Here is a 14579-nt window from a genome sequence, read left to right as displayed (position 1 = left end):
CGCCCGCGCCGCCTCCGTGACGAAGGCCATGAACACCTCGCGAAATGGTTCCGCTCACGTGATGGCAGCGTGGCGGGAATTCGGGGTGGGGGCCTGCGTGGCTTGTGGCGAGCGGTGGCTCGGCTGACGCGGCGCATTGCGCATGCACATTTCAGGTGCACAGAGGTGAGCGCCACCACGTCTGCGCGCGCGCACAGAAGCAGGATTGCAGAGTGGGCGGCGGGAGGCCGGGCCGATGGTTTCCATGGATCCATGGATCATGGGGGGAAATAGCGGGGCCGAAAAGACGCTGGCGCGGCGACCTGTCAGCGCATAAGCGCAGCGGTCAGCCACTGGAAGGATCCACGCCTCCACTCTGCGTGTCAGGGCCGAGCCTAGCCGTCTGACATCTGACACGAAGTCAGGTCGAAAGTCGAAATCTCGTATCTGATTACTGCAGCATTGTCCACATCGTCAACCAGCCCTTCTGCCTCGCCACCATGCCCACACCGGACTGGAAGTGAGTGTATACGCCGGCGCTGGCATAGCTGACCTCCAGGGCGTCCCGGCCTGGCATCGCGTCCGGCGAGATCGAGTGGATCGGCTTGGCTAACCCCATACCGATCCATCTCCGCATCTACGGTCTCTTCTGGCTTTGTGAGTGGCGCGTCGCCAGCGCTGACCCAAGCTCTGTACCCGCTTCTTTGGTATGCGTACCACTTCCGTTACGAGGACTGGATCAAGTCCGAGGAGTGGACATTCATCTACTGCGTCCTTGTCTTCGGTGGCCATGCCTTGAGTTTCCTCTCGACACGGTGGAGCAATGCCATCCGCGCAAAGCTCTGCTACACTACGGTGAGTGTTCGCAGAGGCTGCAGCTGTTGAGCATAGCAGGATAGCTGCTCCTTCGTCCTCTTCCATAGTCCTGCTGACCCCAGGCGTTCTCCCTCGAGGAGGCGTCGACCGTTCGTGTTGTGCCCAAGAAGGGGCGCGGCCACGGCGAGTTCGTCCCCCTTGACTCCAAGGTCGCCCCCGGCGCCGCCAAGCCCACCTACTCGTTCATCTACCAGCGCGACACGTACGTCTACCAGGACGACGAGGAGCGCTTCACCCTCATTCCCTACCCATGCGACGAGATGCCGCCCCTCGGTGACTTCCAGCAGTCGCGCGGCATCGTTAGCCACGGCCTGGCGACGAAGACCGGAAAGGGTGCCGCCGCGCCCCAATCGCTCCCTTCGCTCGACGTCCTCAAGGCCATGTACGGCCCGAACGAGTGCCACATCCCAATTCCCAAGTTCATGGAGCTCTTCGCTGAGCACGCCGTCGCGCCGTTCTTCGTCTTCCAGATGTTCTGCGTCGCGCTCTGGATGCTCGACGAGTACTGGTACTACTCGCTCTTCACGGCGTTCATGCTCATCGTGTTTGAGTGCACCGTTGTGTTCCAACGCGTCCGCACCCTCACCGAGTTCCGCACCATGTCCATCACTCCTTACCCCGTCCAAGCATTCCGCGACGGCAAGTGGGTCGAGGTTGTGAGCAACGAGCTGGTTCCCGATGACCTCGTCTCCATCCTTAGAACCAAGCCCGACTCTGGGATCCCCTGTGACCTCCTCCTTCTCCGCGGGACCTGCATCGTCAACGAGGCCATGCTCTCGGGCGAGTCTACTCCGCTCCTTAAAGAGGCGATTGACCTCCGCGACCCCACCGACCGCCTTGACATCAACGGCGCCGACCGCAACTCAGTACTCTTCTCCGGCACCAAGGCCTTGCAGGTTTCGCCGGGCGAGGACATTACTGGCTCGGGCATCAAGACGCCTGACGGCGGTTGCCTTGCGGTCGTCCTCCGCACAGGTTTCGGCACAACTCAAGGTCAGCTCGTACGCACAATGATCTTCTCGACAGAGCGTGTGTCTGCCAACAACTTTGAGTCGTTCCTCTTCATTCTTTTCCTTCTGATCTTCGCCATCGCCGCGTCGGCGTACGTTTGGATCAAGGGCCTCGAGCGCGGCCTTGCCAAGGGCAAGCTCCTCCTCGACTGCATTCTCATCATCACTTCGGTGGTCCCGCCTGAGCTTCCGATGGAGCTCTCGCTCGCTGTCAACGCCTCCCTCATCGCTCTTCAAAAGTACGCCATCTTCTGCACCGAACCGTTCCGCATCCCCTTCGCGGGCCGCGTCGACGTGTGCTGCTTTGACAAGACTGGCACTATCACCGGCGAGGACCTTGTTGTCGAGGGAGTATGTGGCGTTGACACTGCGGACCCTAAGCGCCTAGTTCCCGTTACCGAGACCAGCAAGGAGACGACGCTGTCGCTCGCTGCTGCCCACGCGTTGGTCCTCCTGGACGACGGCACGATTGTCGGTGACCCGATGGAGAAGACTACCCTGCAGGCTCTCGACTGGAAGGTCTCCAAGGGTGACAACGTCTCCCCCAACTCCAAGGAGGCTCCCCACCGCCACGCCATTAACATTCGCCGCCGCTTCCAGTTCTCGTCTGCCCTTAAGCGCATGTCCACCATCTCGGCCGTCACCGACGCTTCGGGCCGCAAGTGGATCGCTGCAGTCAAGGGCGCGCCCGAGACTCTTAAGACCATGTACACCAAGGTCCCGGCGTTCTACGAGGAGACCTACCGCTACTACACTCGTCGGGGCTCGCGCGTTCTCGCTCTCGGCTACAAGGAGATGAAGATTTCTCCGGACCAGATCAACCATATCGCCCGCGACACTGTCGAGCGCGACCTCGAGTTTGCCGGCTTCCTCGTCTTCCACTGCCCGCTCAAGCCCGACGCCGTCGAGACGCTCAAGATGCTCGCCGACTCGTCGCACCGTTGCATCATGATCACCGGTGACAACCCGCTTACGGCTGCCCACGTTGCGCGCGATGTCGAGATTGTCGACCGCGACGTAATGATTCTGGACCTAAAGGAGGGTTCGTCGGACGAGATTGTTTGGCGTAACGTCGACGAGACCAAGATTGTACCTGTCGACCCCTCGCAGCCGCTCGACCAGGAGATCCTCCGCGACTACGACATCTGCGTGACTGGCGCCGCCGTCAAGGAGTTTGAGCACCGCCCGTCGTGGAAGGACCTTGTGTCGCACACGTGGGTGTATGCGCGTGTTTCGCCGTCGCAGAAGGAGTACATTGTCTCGACCCTCCGTGACCTCGGCTACACGACCCTCATGGCTGGTGACGGCACCAACGATGTCGGCGCGCTTAAGCAGGCCCACATTGGCGTTGCCCTTCTTGACGGCACCGAGGACGACCTGAAGAAGATCAGCGAGCACCAGCGTAACGAGCGCCTGAAGAAGGTGTACGAGCAGCAGTGCAAGATCTCGGCACGCTTCAACCAGCCCCCGCCTCCAGTCCCTCCTGCCCTTCGCGAGGCGTACCCCGAGCTCGTTGCCACGCAGGAGCAGGTTGCCGCCGATCACAGCGCAGCCAAGCGCCAGAACCCTATGGAGAAGTTTGACCTCGCGACCATAACTTCCAAGCTCGCCGACATGGACGACGGGCAGGAGGTACCGCAGATCAAGCTCGGTGACGCATCCTGCGCTGCGCCCTTCACCTCCAAGCTGTCCAATGTCGCCGCCATCTCCAACATCATTCGCCAGGGTCGCTGCACCCTCGTCGCGACCATTCAGATGTACAAGATTCTGGCGCTTAACTGCCTCATCACTGCTTACTCGCTCTCGGTGCAGTACCTCGACGGTATCAAGTTTGGCGACTACCAGGTGACGATTACGGGCATGCTCATGAGTGTGTGCTTCCTGTGCATCTCGCGCGCGAAGCCTGTCGACAAGCTGTCCCGCGAGCGTCCTCTCGGTAACATCTTCAACTTTTACGTTCTCCTCTCCGTCCTCCTGCAGTTTGCGGTGCACTGCGCGGCGCTGCTGTACATCACGGCGCTCTCGCGCTCGCTCGAGGACCTGGGCGAGATTGACCTGGACAAGAAGTTTGAGCCCTCGCTCCTCAACACTGCCATCTACCTGCTCGGCCTGTCCCAGCAGGTCTCAACGTTCGTCCTCAACTTCCAGGGCCGGCCCTTCCGCGAGGGCATCAAAGAGAACCGCCCGCTGTACCTCGGACTTCTCGGCGCGTCCTGCGTCGCCTACTCTGGCGCGCTCGACATTCTCCCCGAGTTCAACAGCTGGCTGCAGCTGGTGGACATGAAGTGGAGCTTCCGCCTCGTGCTGACGGCCGTCATGGTCGGCGACTTTGCGGGGTGCGCAATCATCGAGACGGTGTGCAAGGCGCTTTTCGCGGACCTCGAGCCGGCTGAGATGGTGACGCGCGGCCGCGAGCGCCGTGAAGCCCGGCGCGCGCTCGAGGAGAAGCAGAAGCAGGACACACTGCCGGATCTCAAGCAGGTCGTAGGCGAGAAGAAGACGCAGTAGAGTAGGCATTTTTTAATGCACCGCGATAGAGCGGATCATAGACATATGCATCGCTTGCATTGACAGTGACGGGTGGTGAGAGAGGCGGGCAAACACCGGGGAAGAGGATTTGCTCTGCGCGCCGGCGGCTGGCGGATACATTGTCAGCAAGTGGGGCGGTAACACCTTGCGATCATTGTATATAATCGCTACACCGCTTTAATCATTGCGGCCCGTGCCCAAGATGATCGGCGATCACGACAATCACTGATTGCCAGATGATTGATAAGGATGGCCGACGCGACGTGGTGTGACGGCGGATCGGCGGATCGGCGGATGCACGGGCTATGCTGCGAGGATATATGACCGACAGTCACAGAATCAGCATCATGCCAATCTGTTGCGCACAGACGGGCACGCTGATGGGCACGGGGGCGAGCATTCTGCTGCGCACGGATGCTGTGAGCTTGTGAGGACAGTCTATCTCGATATACACATTATCCGTGACGGCTGAGAAGCTCATACCGTCCCTCCAAGTCCTAGCACGGAACCCTGCGCGCGGTCACTGGCGCGTGCATGGCATAGCTGTATGGAACTTGAGATCACAAATGTAGCGATTCGTCTGCAAAAATAAGAGGCAGAGAGTACTGCCGCGGCGACGGAAATACACAACACGAGATCACCGGCACTTACGTGAGCTGATGCATCGGGCATTCCGGGGTCAAGAAAGCAGCAATGACGTGAGGGGCGGTGCACAGACTTTGAGAGGCACAAGACCCCAAGACCCAAGCTTCATGCCCCTTCCGCGCCGCCTGCCGGCTGCCGTACCCATCCCGTTTCCCGGCGACGTTTACGAGACAAGCAAGGCATGTGGTGCGGCTGCGTCGGATGCTTCCACCCCTGCGAGCCGCTCGGAGTCTTCGTTCCGCTAGGTGGCGAGGTGGCGAGGTGGTCTGGTGGTCTGGTGATCACCCATGGATCCATGGAACCATGAACTCACAAGATCACAAACATGCAAGCATCCAACCATGCTGGCGCCAGCCTCAACATGCTCACGCTCACGCGCAGAGACGGCACCCAACTCTACTTTTGTCTGTGCGCGCTTTACGGTGGCTGAGCTGCAGGGCGGTCAATCAGGGACGGCTGTCACCCACCCCAGTGGCCAAGGCCCGTCCGGTGGACCTTGCGTTCTGCTGTTCTCGTCAATGTCTCTGAGCGCGCCAGAAATTGTCGCGGCGGCTTGGCAACTGGCCAACTGGGCGATGAGAGCAGCGCCGAGGGTAGGAGAGTGGGGGAGCGTTTGCTCCTATGTGCAGGGGTGGGTCACGCCGCGTACGGCACGACAGGCGAAACGGGGCCGCAGAGGAGATTTAGTCAGACACTGAGCACTGAGCGTACGAGCGTCAACGCGCCTAACGCTGGCGACGCGTCGATCGGGCAGCGCATGCACAGCGCCTGCTCTACCCCCACGCAATCCGTGTTTACATGCAGTACATGGAGCCTGCAGCGAAATGTTTTCTGCGTACGGCGCTCAGCCGATCACGGAATGCGTGCCGGTGTGCTGCGTGGATGTTTGATCATGCCCATGCGTGTGCCGTGCATGCCTGGTTGCTGTTTGTATGTTTACACTAAAGCTTGTCGCAGATCGCTCGTCGCACCGTTCACGAGATCCTGATCCGCTGATGCGTATCCACATGGGCCCACGACCGGCGCTTGATCGTGCTTGATTCAAATTTGGAACCAAACATGACGAGGAGGAGCTGAGGAGCGTAACGTGCACGCACAGCTGTGCGGCTCAGAGGCAGAGGCCAGAGGCCAGAGGGTCAGAAATCAGAGCAACGTGATCTGGCCAGATCGGCCAGAGGAACGGAGACGAGGGAACGTACATCCAGATTGGCATTGGAGGGCGCACGACGCGCTTTGATCGCTTTGGAGGGAGTAGGGACCAGGTTGAATGCGAGACGCGAAATTGAGGGTACGCGAGGGTGAGACGCGTCGCGTGTGAATTACCGATAGCACGTAGCCCTGTCTCCGCGATCTTGCTGAATGAGATCTGAGGAGCTGAGGAAAAGAGGACAAGGAGAGCAAGGAGATTGGCGCGCAAGCCGATATTAAGCCCGAAGGGAAAAGCCCTTGCACACTTTGACTGCGGGATCGGCGGGCGCATACACAGGGCTGAAGCGGTCTGTGCTCAGTGCGGTACAGTATCTGCTTCTGATCTGGAAGAGTTCAAGCGAGCATCCCATCTCAAGGGGTCACCGTCGCGAATCGCCGAGTCGTGGTGCACACGTAAAGCTCACAGAAGTCAATCGCGTCTGCCTCGGTGTGTGGGTATGACTTTGACGGTCATAGGCCGGCGGCATGTCGACTCGAGAGTGGCACTAGAGAGACCAGGGCAGCTGGAAGAGACCGTGTCATGCGTGTCATATCCTCTCACAACGTCACACCTGGCAACTCCCAACCTTTTTTGCTTGCCCCGACATCCTGAGGCCTCCGATCATCTCTGTCCGTCCAGCCGTGCCCAAGTCACCCCGGAATCCCAAGAGGCCAAGAACCCAGATTGACGTGCGACGTGCCCTGGACATTGGGTTCGGCAAGGGCGGGCTTGCTAGGCTGGCCGGGCTGAAACCCCTACCCACGGCGCATAACTCGTGCAAGGGACAAAGTCGCGTTACAGGTCCAGACCGCGGGTCGTGCGCCTGTCTCTGTCTCTGTGCACGTTTGAGAGATGCCGTGCCGCTTGGCGCCCTAGAAATGGAACAGGCTCGGTGCCAACTGGATCCAGTCGCCCATGCCACTGGACACGAGGGACAGGGTCGAATGAATGATCCTTGGTCCATAGTCAATGCCCGACGACCCGTGGCCCGTGGGCCTTGGGTTTACAGGACACGCGCGACGCTCCCTCTCCTCTCGTCCTGAAATTGACATTGACGCAACTGACGCTGTGTAACTCTTTGAGCCGATGACAAAGGACCCATCAGGCCCCAGGATATGCAGGATATGCAGGATATGCAGGATATGCAGGATAACGCCCGCGCGCCAAGAGGCAACTCTCGACTCGGCTACTCGATCCGCTCCTCAGCAACCAGTTCAACCTTCCTTCCTTCTCCCTCCTCCTCCTCCTCCTCTTCCTCCTCGCTCCCCCCACCCCACTCAATCTTCCCATAAAACACCCACCTCTTCCGTTTGTCTATTTCTCTTCTTCACTCTTCCTCACTACCACCACTACCACTCCCCACACTACCATCCTCCATTCTCTCCACCCACAATGAAGTCGGCCTACCTCCTCGCCCTCCTCCCCGCCATCGCGGCCCTCCCCGTATGTTACCTCTCCTTCATTTCTGGCGATCTCGCGAGCCCACGCCACACATCATGTCACCCCCGCATAGCACACTCTAACCCACAGTCCTCGCAGCCCTCGAAGCGCCAGTCCGACTGTGCCTCGTCCTGCAACTCGCTCGGATGTGACGAGATTTACAACTGCATCTGGAACTGCTCGGACGTGAGTATCTTCTCCTTTTACCATTGCATGCCCTCTCCTTCCATCACCACCACCACCTACCGCCTGCCCCACGCGTATGCAGTTTGCGGAATGTTTGTCGCGTTCGCGACGCGTTCAACCGCGCTTGTCTCATCCACCTTCCCTCTACCACCCAAACCCTTCCCTCGTTAACTCCCCTCAAATACTGACCTACAGGGTGACCACTGGGAGCAGCTCGTCTCCGCCGCCGACGCCAAGTGCGGTGAGGGCTCCGGTGGCTGGCAGTCGTCGTGGGCCCCTCACGGCAACACCACCGACACCCCTCCCCAGAACAACCAGGGCGGCAACAACGCCAACGGCGACAATGCTGGCGGCAACAACAGCAGTGCCGGTGCTGACGGCTCCTCGGCTGGTGCCGCCGGTGCCTCTGGTTCGGCTGGTGCCGGCGGTGCTGGTGCCGCGGGTTCCGGTGGTGCTAGCCAGAGCGGCGAGGGCGCTTCCGGCGCTAACGCCACTGGCACCGGTGCCGCCGGTGCCAACGCGACTGGCACTGGCGCTGGTGCTGCCGGCACCGCCACTGGTGCCGCCACTGGTGCCGCTGGCGCCGCCTCCGGCGCCGCTTCGGGTGCCCAGTCCGCCGCTTCGGGTGCCGCCTCTGGTGCCGCTTCCGCCGCTTCGGGTGCTGCCTCGGGTGCTCAGTCCGTCGCCTCTGGTGCCGCCTCCGGTGCCGCCTCGGCCGCTTCAGGTGTTCGCTCGGGCGTCAGCTCCCTCGCCTCCGGCGCTTCTTCCCTCGCTTCGGCCGCTGCGTCGGGCGCTTCGGCCGCTGTCTCGGCGCCTGCGGCCAACCCTTCGCAGACTGGCGCCGCCTACGGCCTCGCCGCCCCCGCCGGTGTCGCCCTTGCCGTCGCCGGCGCCGCTCTCCTCTTCTAAGAGCGTCGCACATTGTAGCATCGGACAGTTTCCTGACTGCTCCTCCTCTCCCCACCACCTTAGACTTCCCTTGGCGTTCTATACACGCATATGACCCGTAACGTTAATTACACCCATTGAATGCACTCGGTGGTTTGTGCTCGCGGTATGGTGATCCTCGCACGGCATGTCCTAGGGCTTATCGTGTTCATCCGCAGTTGAAGCAGAGGCTTGGCATCACATGTCTTATCGCGTTCCACGCCATCCATCAACGCCGCTCCCATCGGCTGAGGCCACCAATACCCCATCCCACCGCAACTCGTGACCCCAATCTACGCCTCCGCCTGTCCGCCCCTCTCTCCACTGTCAGGCAGCACCGGCAAGACGCCGATCATGCGACATAACTCCGAGATCTGTGGACATTACACCGAGATACGGAAAGGTCGGCAGGGGTAAGGCACTCGTCGCGTCGAGGTGACGTGTCCCGAGGCCGCGCGCCCCATGCTGTCTGCTATTCAACCTCGGGCTCTGGAGCTGCCTGGCTGGACGGCTGCTGGCGGCTGAGTGAGCTACTACACTCGGTCACTCTTTCGGGGACATGGAGTGCCGGAATCGCTCTGCTGCAGAGGCTTGCGGTAAGCCAAACCACGTGTCAGTATGTTCCTTCATGGCTCATCTCAATCTCCGTCAAAAGGTAGTCCCATACCAACCACGCCGTCGGGGCTGTCGGGTGTGTCACTGACGAGGCGAGCCGGTGAGAGCCGCCGTCGCGAGTCAGCAGGGACGCCCCTCCACGGGCACGTCTCACCTGCGACTGGTTGAGTTGCCTCTGTCTAAGAACACACAACGTGACAGCTGATCTGACAGTCTCTCGCGTGTACTGACTGACCGAAATTAGCCCGCTCCACTCAACATGCCCCTCACAACCGAGTACGCTGCTCTCTAACGATTCGCGCAGGCGAGCGCGACGTTGTTCAGACTATGGAATTGCATCCTTGACCGTCACCTGAAGACGTTCCGCTCATCGTCCCGCGTGGCAAGAACAAAACATCGTGTATATCATACAAGATACAGCCCGACCTATCGTACCCTACTTTTCTCTGACCACGTCCGTCTCGACGTCTATTGACGAGGCCTCCATGGAGAGCACTGATTCGGTGGGCTCGAGCTTGAGCGTGTTGGCCGTGGTGGGCTCTTGGCCCTCGTCGCGACGCTCCGGCGCAATGAACTTGCCGTAGTAGCGGGGCATGACGAACCCGACGATCATGGCCGTAAGCGTGAGGATGGAGAGGATGAAGCCGGCGATCATCATGGGGTCGTAGCGCAGCGTGTGGAACTCGGGGAACGCAAAGCTGAAGATGATGGCGAGGACGGGGCCCGACACATAGCGCCACAAGAAGGGCAGGAAGAAGGGGATCTTCCAGTTGCGGCCTTGCCCGACAATGACGTTGAGGTCGCGGCGCAGCTGGTTGCCAGAGTAGAAGGCGAGGTACCAGAAGCGGTCGAGGAAGCGGCGGTTCCACTTGCGCGGGGCGGGCGAGATGGGCTGGCGCGCGATGACGCACGCGATCACCGTCAGGAGGGCCCAGAACCCGATGCCGGCGCCGGCGCCGGCGCCTGGGTTCCCGATGCCGTGGGCCAACGCGATGCCGAAGATCTGCCCGCCAAAGAAGCCGACGTTGTAGATGATAAATGCTGGGAGGCCGACTTGGTCCGTCACATCGGTCCAGCGGTACACGGTGGTAGACATGACGACTTCGGACCACACGACACAGATAAGCGCCACATTGTTGATCCACCGGTCAATGCCGTCGAGGAGGTAGTAGCCGAACTGTGTGCAGTAGGGCAAGCACATCAGGAAGGAGATGAGCGTCAAGGTCGTGACGATGGTGGGACGCGAGAGCTTGGATCCCGAGTCGACCCACATGGTCGCGACGACGTCGAGCATCACAAACGCGCTCGAGAAGCCCAGGACGATGAGGGTGAAGAAGAGGAGCACGGCCCAGAAGTTGGAGCCGGGCATCTGCAGGACTGCCTCAGGCAGCGTGAGGAAGCCGAGGACGAATGCGCCGAGGCGCACGCCGTCTTGCGGCCAGCGCCGGAGGTAGCCGATCACACCAAAGGCCGCGAACGCGGCAAAGTTCTCAAACAGCACGTTCGAGCCGCAGATCAACAACGCGTCCATGACCGCGTTGCTGTGCTTCTGGTTGTAACTTGCGTACGAGGTGAAGTAGCCAAAGCCGACACCAGTGGAGAAGAAAACTTGGCCCACGGCCGTCTGCCACACCGTGCCGGAGCGCAGCTGGTCGGAGCGCCATGTTGCCCACACGAGGCGGACACCGGCGCTGGCGTTTTCCAGCGAGAGCGAGCGACCCACGAAGATGATGGTCGTGACCTATGGTATCAGCAACAGCCAAGAGTGGTTACGAAGCTCGGTACACTCGTCCTGACGCCCGTGATAACTCACTATCGGAAGACCCATCGTAAAGTACACCACGCGGCCCGTCAAGCCGACGCCACGGAAAATCGAGATCCAGATCAGGAACCAGACAAAAGCGGACCACCCCACGGTCTCGCCAATCAACTTGATATCGGGATAACTTGTGAACGACAACACGCTCTTGCCGTTCTCCGACAGAGCACCCATTACTGGTTCCGGGTTGGCAATGACATCGTTGTTGTAAAAGTCCTCGATACGGCCCGTCCATGGCAAGGGCGAGGTGAAGCTGTGCCGGAAGTAGACCATGATCCACGCGAGGTTGACCGTGAAATACTGCGTGACAATGAAGCTCACGATGACTGGCCCGAGGCCAACACCCCTAAGCCTCTTGTGGATGTTGTTGAACGCGATGACCGTGCCGCCACGGTACGCCTGCCCAATGCTAATTTCGAGGATGAGGGCGGGGATGGCGATCATCGTCACCGCCAACAGGTAGGGGATGAACCACTGTAGTCCGTAGTTGTTGTACACAACGGACGGGTAGCGGAGGAGGTTACCTTGCCCGGCGCACCCGCCCATGGCGGCGAGGAGGAACGCCCCGCGCGACGGCCACTGGTCGCGGCCATCTGTCGACTTTTTTGGCGGCGGCGCGAACGCGTCCACCGCCTTGCGGAGGTAGTAGAGGATCGGCATTGGATATGGGAGGGAAGAACCGGCGCGCCTGCAGTCTTTACTTTACTTAAGGGGAATTGGAGAGACAGCGGCGGCCGCTGCCGTTTGCAGGCGAGCTCCGCAGCCATGTCGGTGCAGGCATTCGAGCAGCGGAGCGTCTGGTCGAAACATGTCAGGCTCCTGATTTCCGACGGTGTAGCACGACATGCGCGGCGTACTGTCTTCGGCGCGGGGTGATGTGAACTGACGCTGAAACACTCGGTTGCTGCAGGCACTGAGGCAATGTCTTGGCGCACGTCAGATTGTGAACGGGGGTTGAGATAGCGCGGCCTCTGCCCTGTGTAACTCCGCCGTCTTCTACCGCGCCGAGCAGGACTAAAAGTTGCAGACCAACCTGAGCGGGCTTCGCATCCTGAAGCCTGGGTCAGAATACTCAGCGGTTGCGTTTTGTTTGAAGATGTGGCAAGGTTGTGTTGACGAAGGATCGACAGGCCCGGCGCGCCATTTTTAGGCAAGTGCACGTGATTCCGCATGGCCCCCAATTGCTTACTCGCTTCTCAACTGCGTTCCATTACCAGCTATCAAGCGCTCTACTCCCCCTTGTCCTCAGCTACACGGTCCACTTTCAGGGGGCGGCGAGTGATAGAGTGGAGCGCGGAGCGGCCTTGTGACGAGTGCGATATGATATGAGTGGCACGGCGAAGCACCTGGGGTCCAATGGAAACCCTGAGAAGACCATATGCACGTCCGAATCAGACAAAGCTTGACCTGATCTACTCTACACGGTGGCGTGGTGGTGCTGTAGCATCATGATGTTCTTACAACCGCTACCTACCATTTTTGGCCCTCCTGCTCACGCGTGCCACGGCTTCGGCTGCGTTGCCGCCGGCCGCGTACGATGCTGTCAATCTTGTCTCGGAGAATGGGATCCCACTTCTCCATGGTGTACTTACTCAATCTCTTCATCGGGAGACTCTTCCACGCTAGCCCTTGCGAGGGTAACAGCAGTCACCACCCCGTGAGGAGTTCATGGCTGCAAGGCATAACTGGCACGCTCTTCACTTCCACGACGGAAATTACAGATCTCTAACGCTTGCAGCATGCACAGAAGCAACCTTGGAGGGGCACGGGTGCGTGTGGACGAGGAATAAATGAGAAGGTCACATGCTGGCATTTAACGGGTCTGTGCCCACATCTGACGATCTTGACCTCCTTGAAACGCTGTGGCCCCATCTCGGCAGACTTCATTCTGCTTTTCCCCTCAAGCAAACCGCTCTGATCCGCCGATATTGTCTCACATATTCGCACACGAAATAGACTTGTATGTTTCTCAGACACCGACATTCCGCTTGGAATAAGCTGATGCTGCAGATATACACGAGAGTTTTCATTGAGGCAACTCGGTGAGCGATCGCAGAGCACAGAACGTCATCTGACAAAAGCTCTAATCCTATCACCACATCTCGGCTCATCTCTTCATACTCCGAGCCGCTCACCCCAGACCGCCTGAGATTCCTCTGACATGATAGACTACAAGGTCTATCCCCACATCGTCGACGCAGTCATCGCCTTGGCCAGTCACAGCACTCTCCTCGTAGTGCGCACTACGTCTCGTGCTCTGCGGAAGAAGGTGGATCGCTTGCTCTACCGCCATGTCGTGGTAACTGGACTACGCGACGGCACTACGAAAGGTCTTCTGTCTCCCTCCGGGAACAGGCTCCCCTTTCTCCGCGAGCTGCTCCAACCTGGCAGCGGTCGGGACGAGTCGAGGCTCAACCAAGCCAGACGACTACTCGCCCATACTGAGGTCATCGACTTCATCTGGATCACTGGGGCGGATCCAGCAATGGGCATCGACAATTTGCGCAGCGTGGCCCTCATCTGCGCCATGGACCACGCACGCCTTGGGCAGCTCCCATGCACGTTCCGCTTCCTCGTGGAGTGGGGAGCCAACCGTGCACTTTCGCTCGTGTCGTGGCCAAACCAGACCCACACAACCGTCGTCTCCTTTCTCAACCAGCTGAGCCCCCGGGGCGGGCAGCGATTCACTTTTTGGCACTTCTCTCAGACGGCAGCGCAAAGTCACTCTCTCCGGATGAGCGCCGTTCCCCGGCTCGCGACTTTTGGTGGGGCATTCTTCCCGTGGGTCGGTGGGTGGCACGAGTGGCGTGTTCATGACATCCCCGACTATACCCAAATTGTAGTCCACATCTGGGGACCTGAGACCCCCGGCTACTGGCCCAAGGTCGTCGTCCCCGATTCGGACATCGGGATTCTGGAAGATATCATTACAGGGATGCTACAACTCCCGCGCTTGTCGTGGTGTCTCGTTGGAGTCGAAACGATACCGCCCACTCAGTTTGGCGGTCTGGAGAAGCTGTCCGACGACTGGGCTCTTCGGCGCGAGGTACTGCTGCACCGCTTCCGGACGAAAACTACAGCCAATGTGAAGCTGTTAACGCGAGCCGAGTATTGCAGAGAGTTTGGCGGGAAACGCTTCATCCTCGAGTCGGGGCGCCCTGACACCACCGATGACCCAGCCGACATCGGGTCAGGCTTTGATCTGGCAAGCCGCAGATGGAGGCCGTAGCAGGGACTGTGGAGGTCAAGGACGCCTTCCGCTTTGTGCGGCCCTAAGCAACAGCGAACAGTACATATTGTCGTTAGTGTTCCCGACGTAGTCCACAAGTACCCTTCTGTGAGAGGGCCACCAGCAGGAGGTGTG

At 60.0% G+C, this 14579-nt stretch overlaps 3 protein-coding genes across 3 annotated transcripts; 2 read left to right on the top strand and 1 right to left on the bottom strand.

Moving 5' to 3' along the window:
* Positions 1-479: 479 nt before the first annotated feature.
* COLE_00429 (uncharacterized protein) lies at positions 480-4373 on the top strand (the record flags this gene model as incomplete). The annotated part of the gene is made up of 4 exons (XM_018426850.2): positions 480-499; positions 539-636; positions 668-834; positions 918-4373. 4 exons carry the CDS (start codon positions 480-482, stop codon positions 4371-4373), a joined length of 3741 nt encoding a protein of 1246 aa, XP_018277205.1.
* Positions 4374-9832: 5459 nt separating this feature from the next.
* On the bottom strand, positions 9833-11875 carry COLE_00428 (uncharacterized protein; the record flags this gene model as incomplete). The annotated part of the gene is made up of 2 exons (XM_018426060.2): positions 9833-11137; positions 11210-11875. The coding sequence occupies 2 exons, from the start codon at positions 11873-11875 to the stop codon at positions 9833-9835; spliced, it is 1971 nt and encodes a 656-aa protein (XP_018277207.1).
* A 1825-nt stretch (positions 11876-13700) lies between these two features.
* Positions 13701-14444, top strand: COLE_00427 (uncharacterized protein; the record flags this gene model as incomplete). Its single annotated transcript, XM_018425511.1, has 1 exon — positions 13701-14444. The coding sequence occupies one exon, from the start codon at positions 13701-13703 to the stop codon at positions 14442-14444; it is 744 nt and encodes a 247-aa protein (XP_018277208.1).
* Positions 14445-14579: the final 135 nt, after the last annotated feature.

Source organism: Cutaneotrichosporon oleaginosum (genome assembly GCF_008065305.1).
Source record: "Cutaneotrichosporon oleaginosum strain ATCC 20508 chromosome Unknown ATCC20508_contig01, whole genome shotgun sequence".
NCBI classification, from domain to species: domain Eukaryota; kingdom Fungi; phylum Basidiomycota; class Tremellomycetes; order Trichosporonales; family Trichosporonaceae; genus Cutaneotrichosporon; species Cutaneotrichosporon oleaginosum.
Note: the sequence above shows the minus strand (reverse complement) of the source record. Positions and strands in the feature narration are given on the sequence as shown.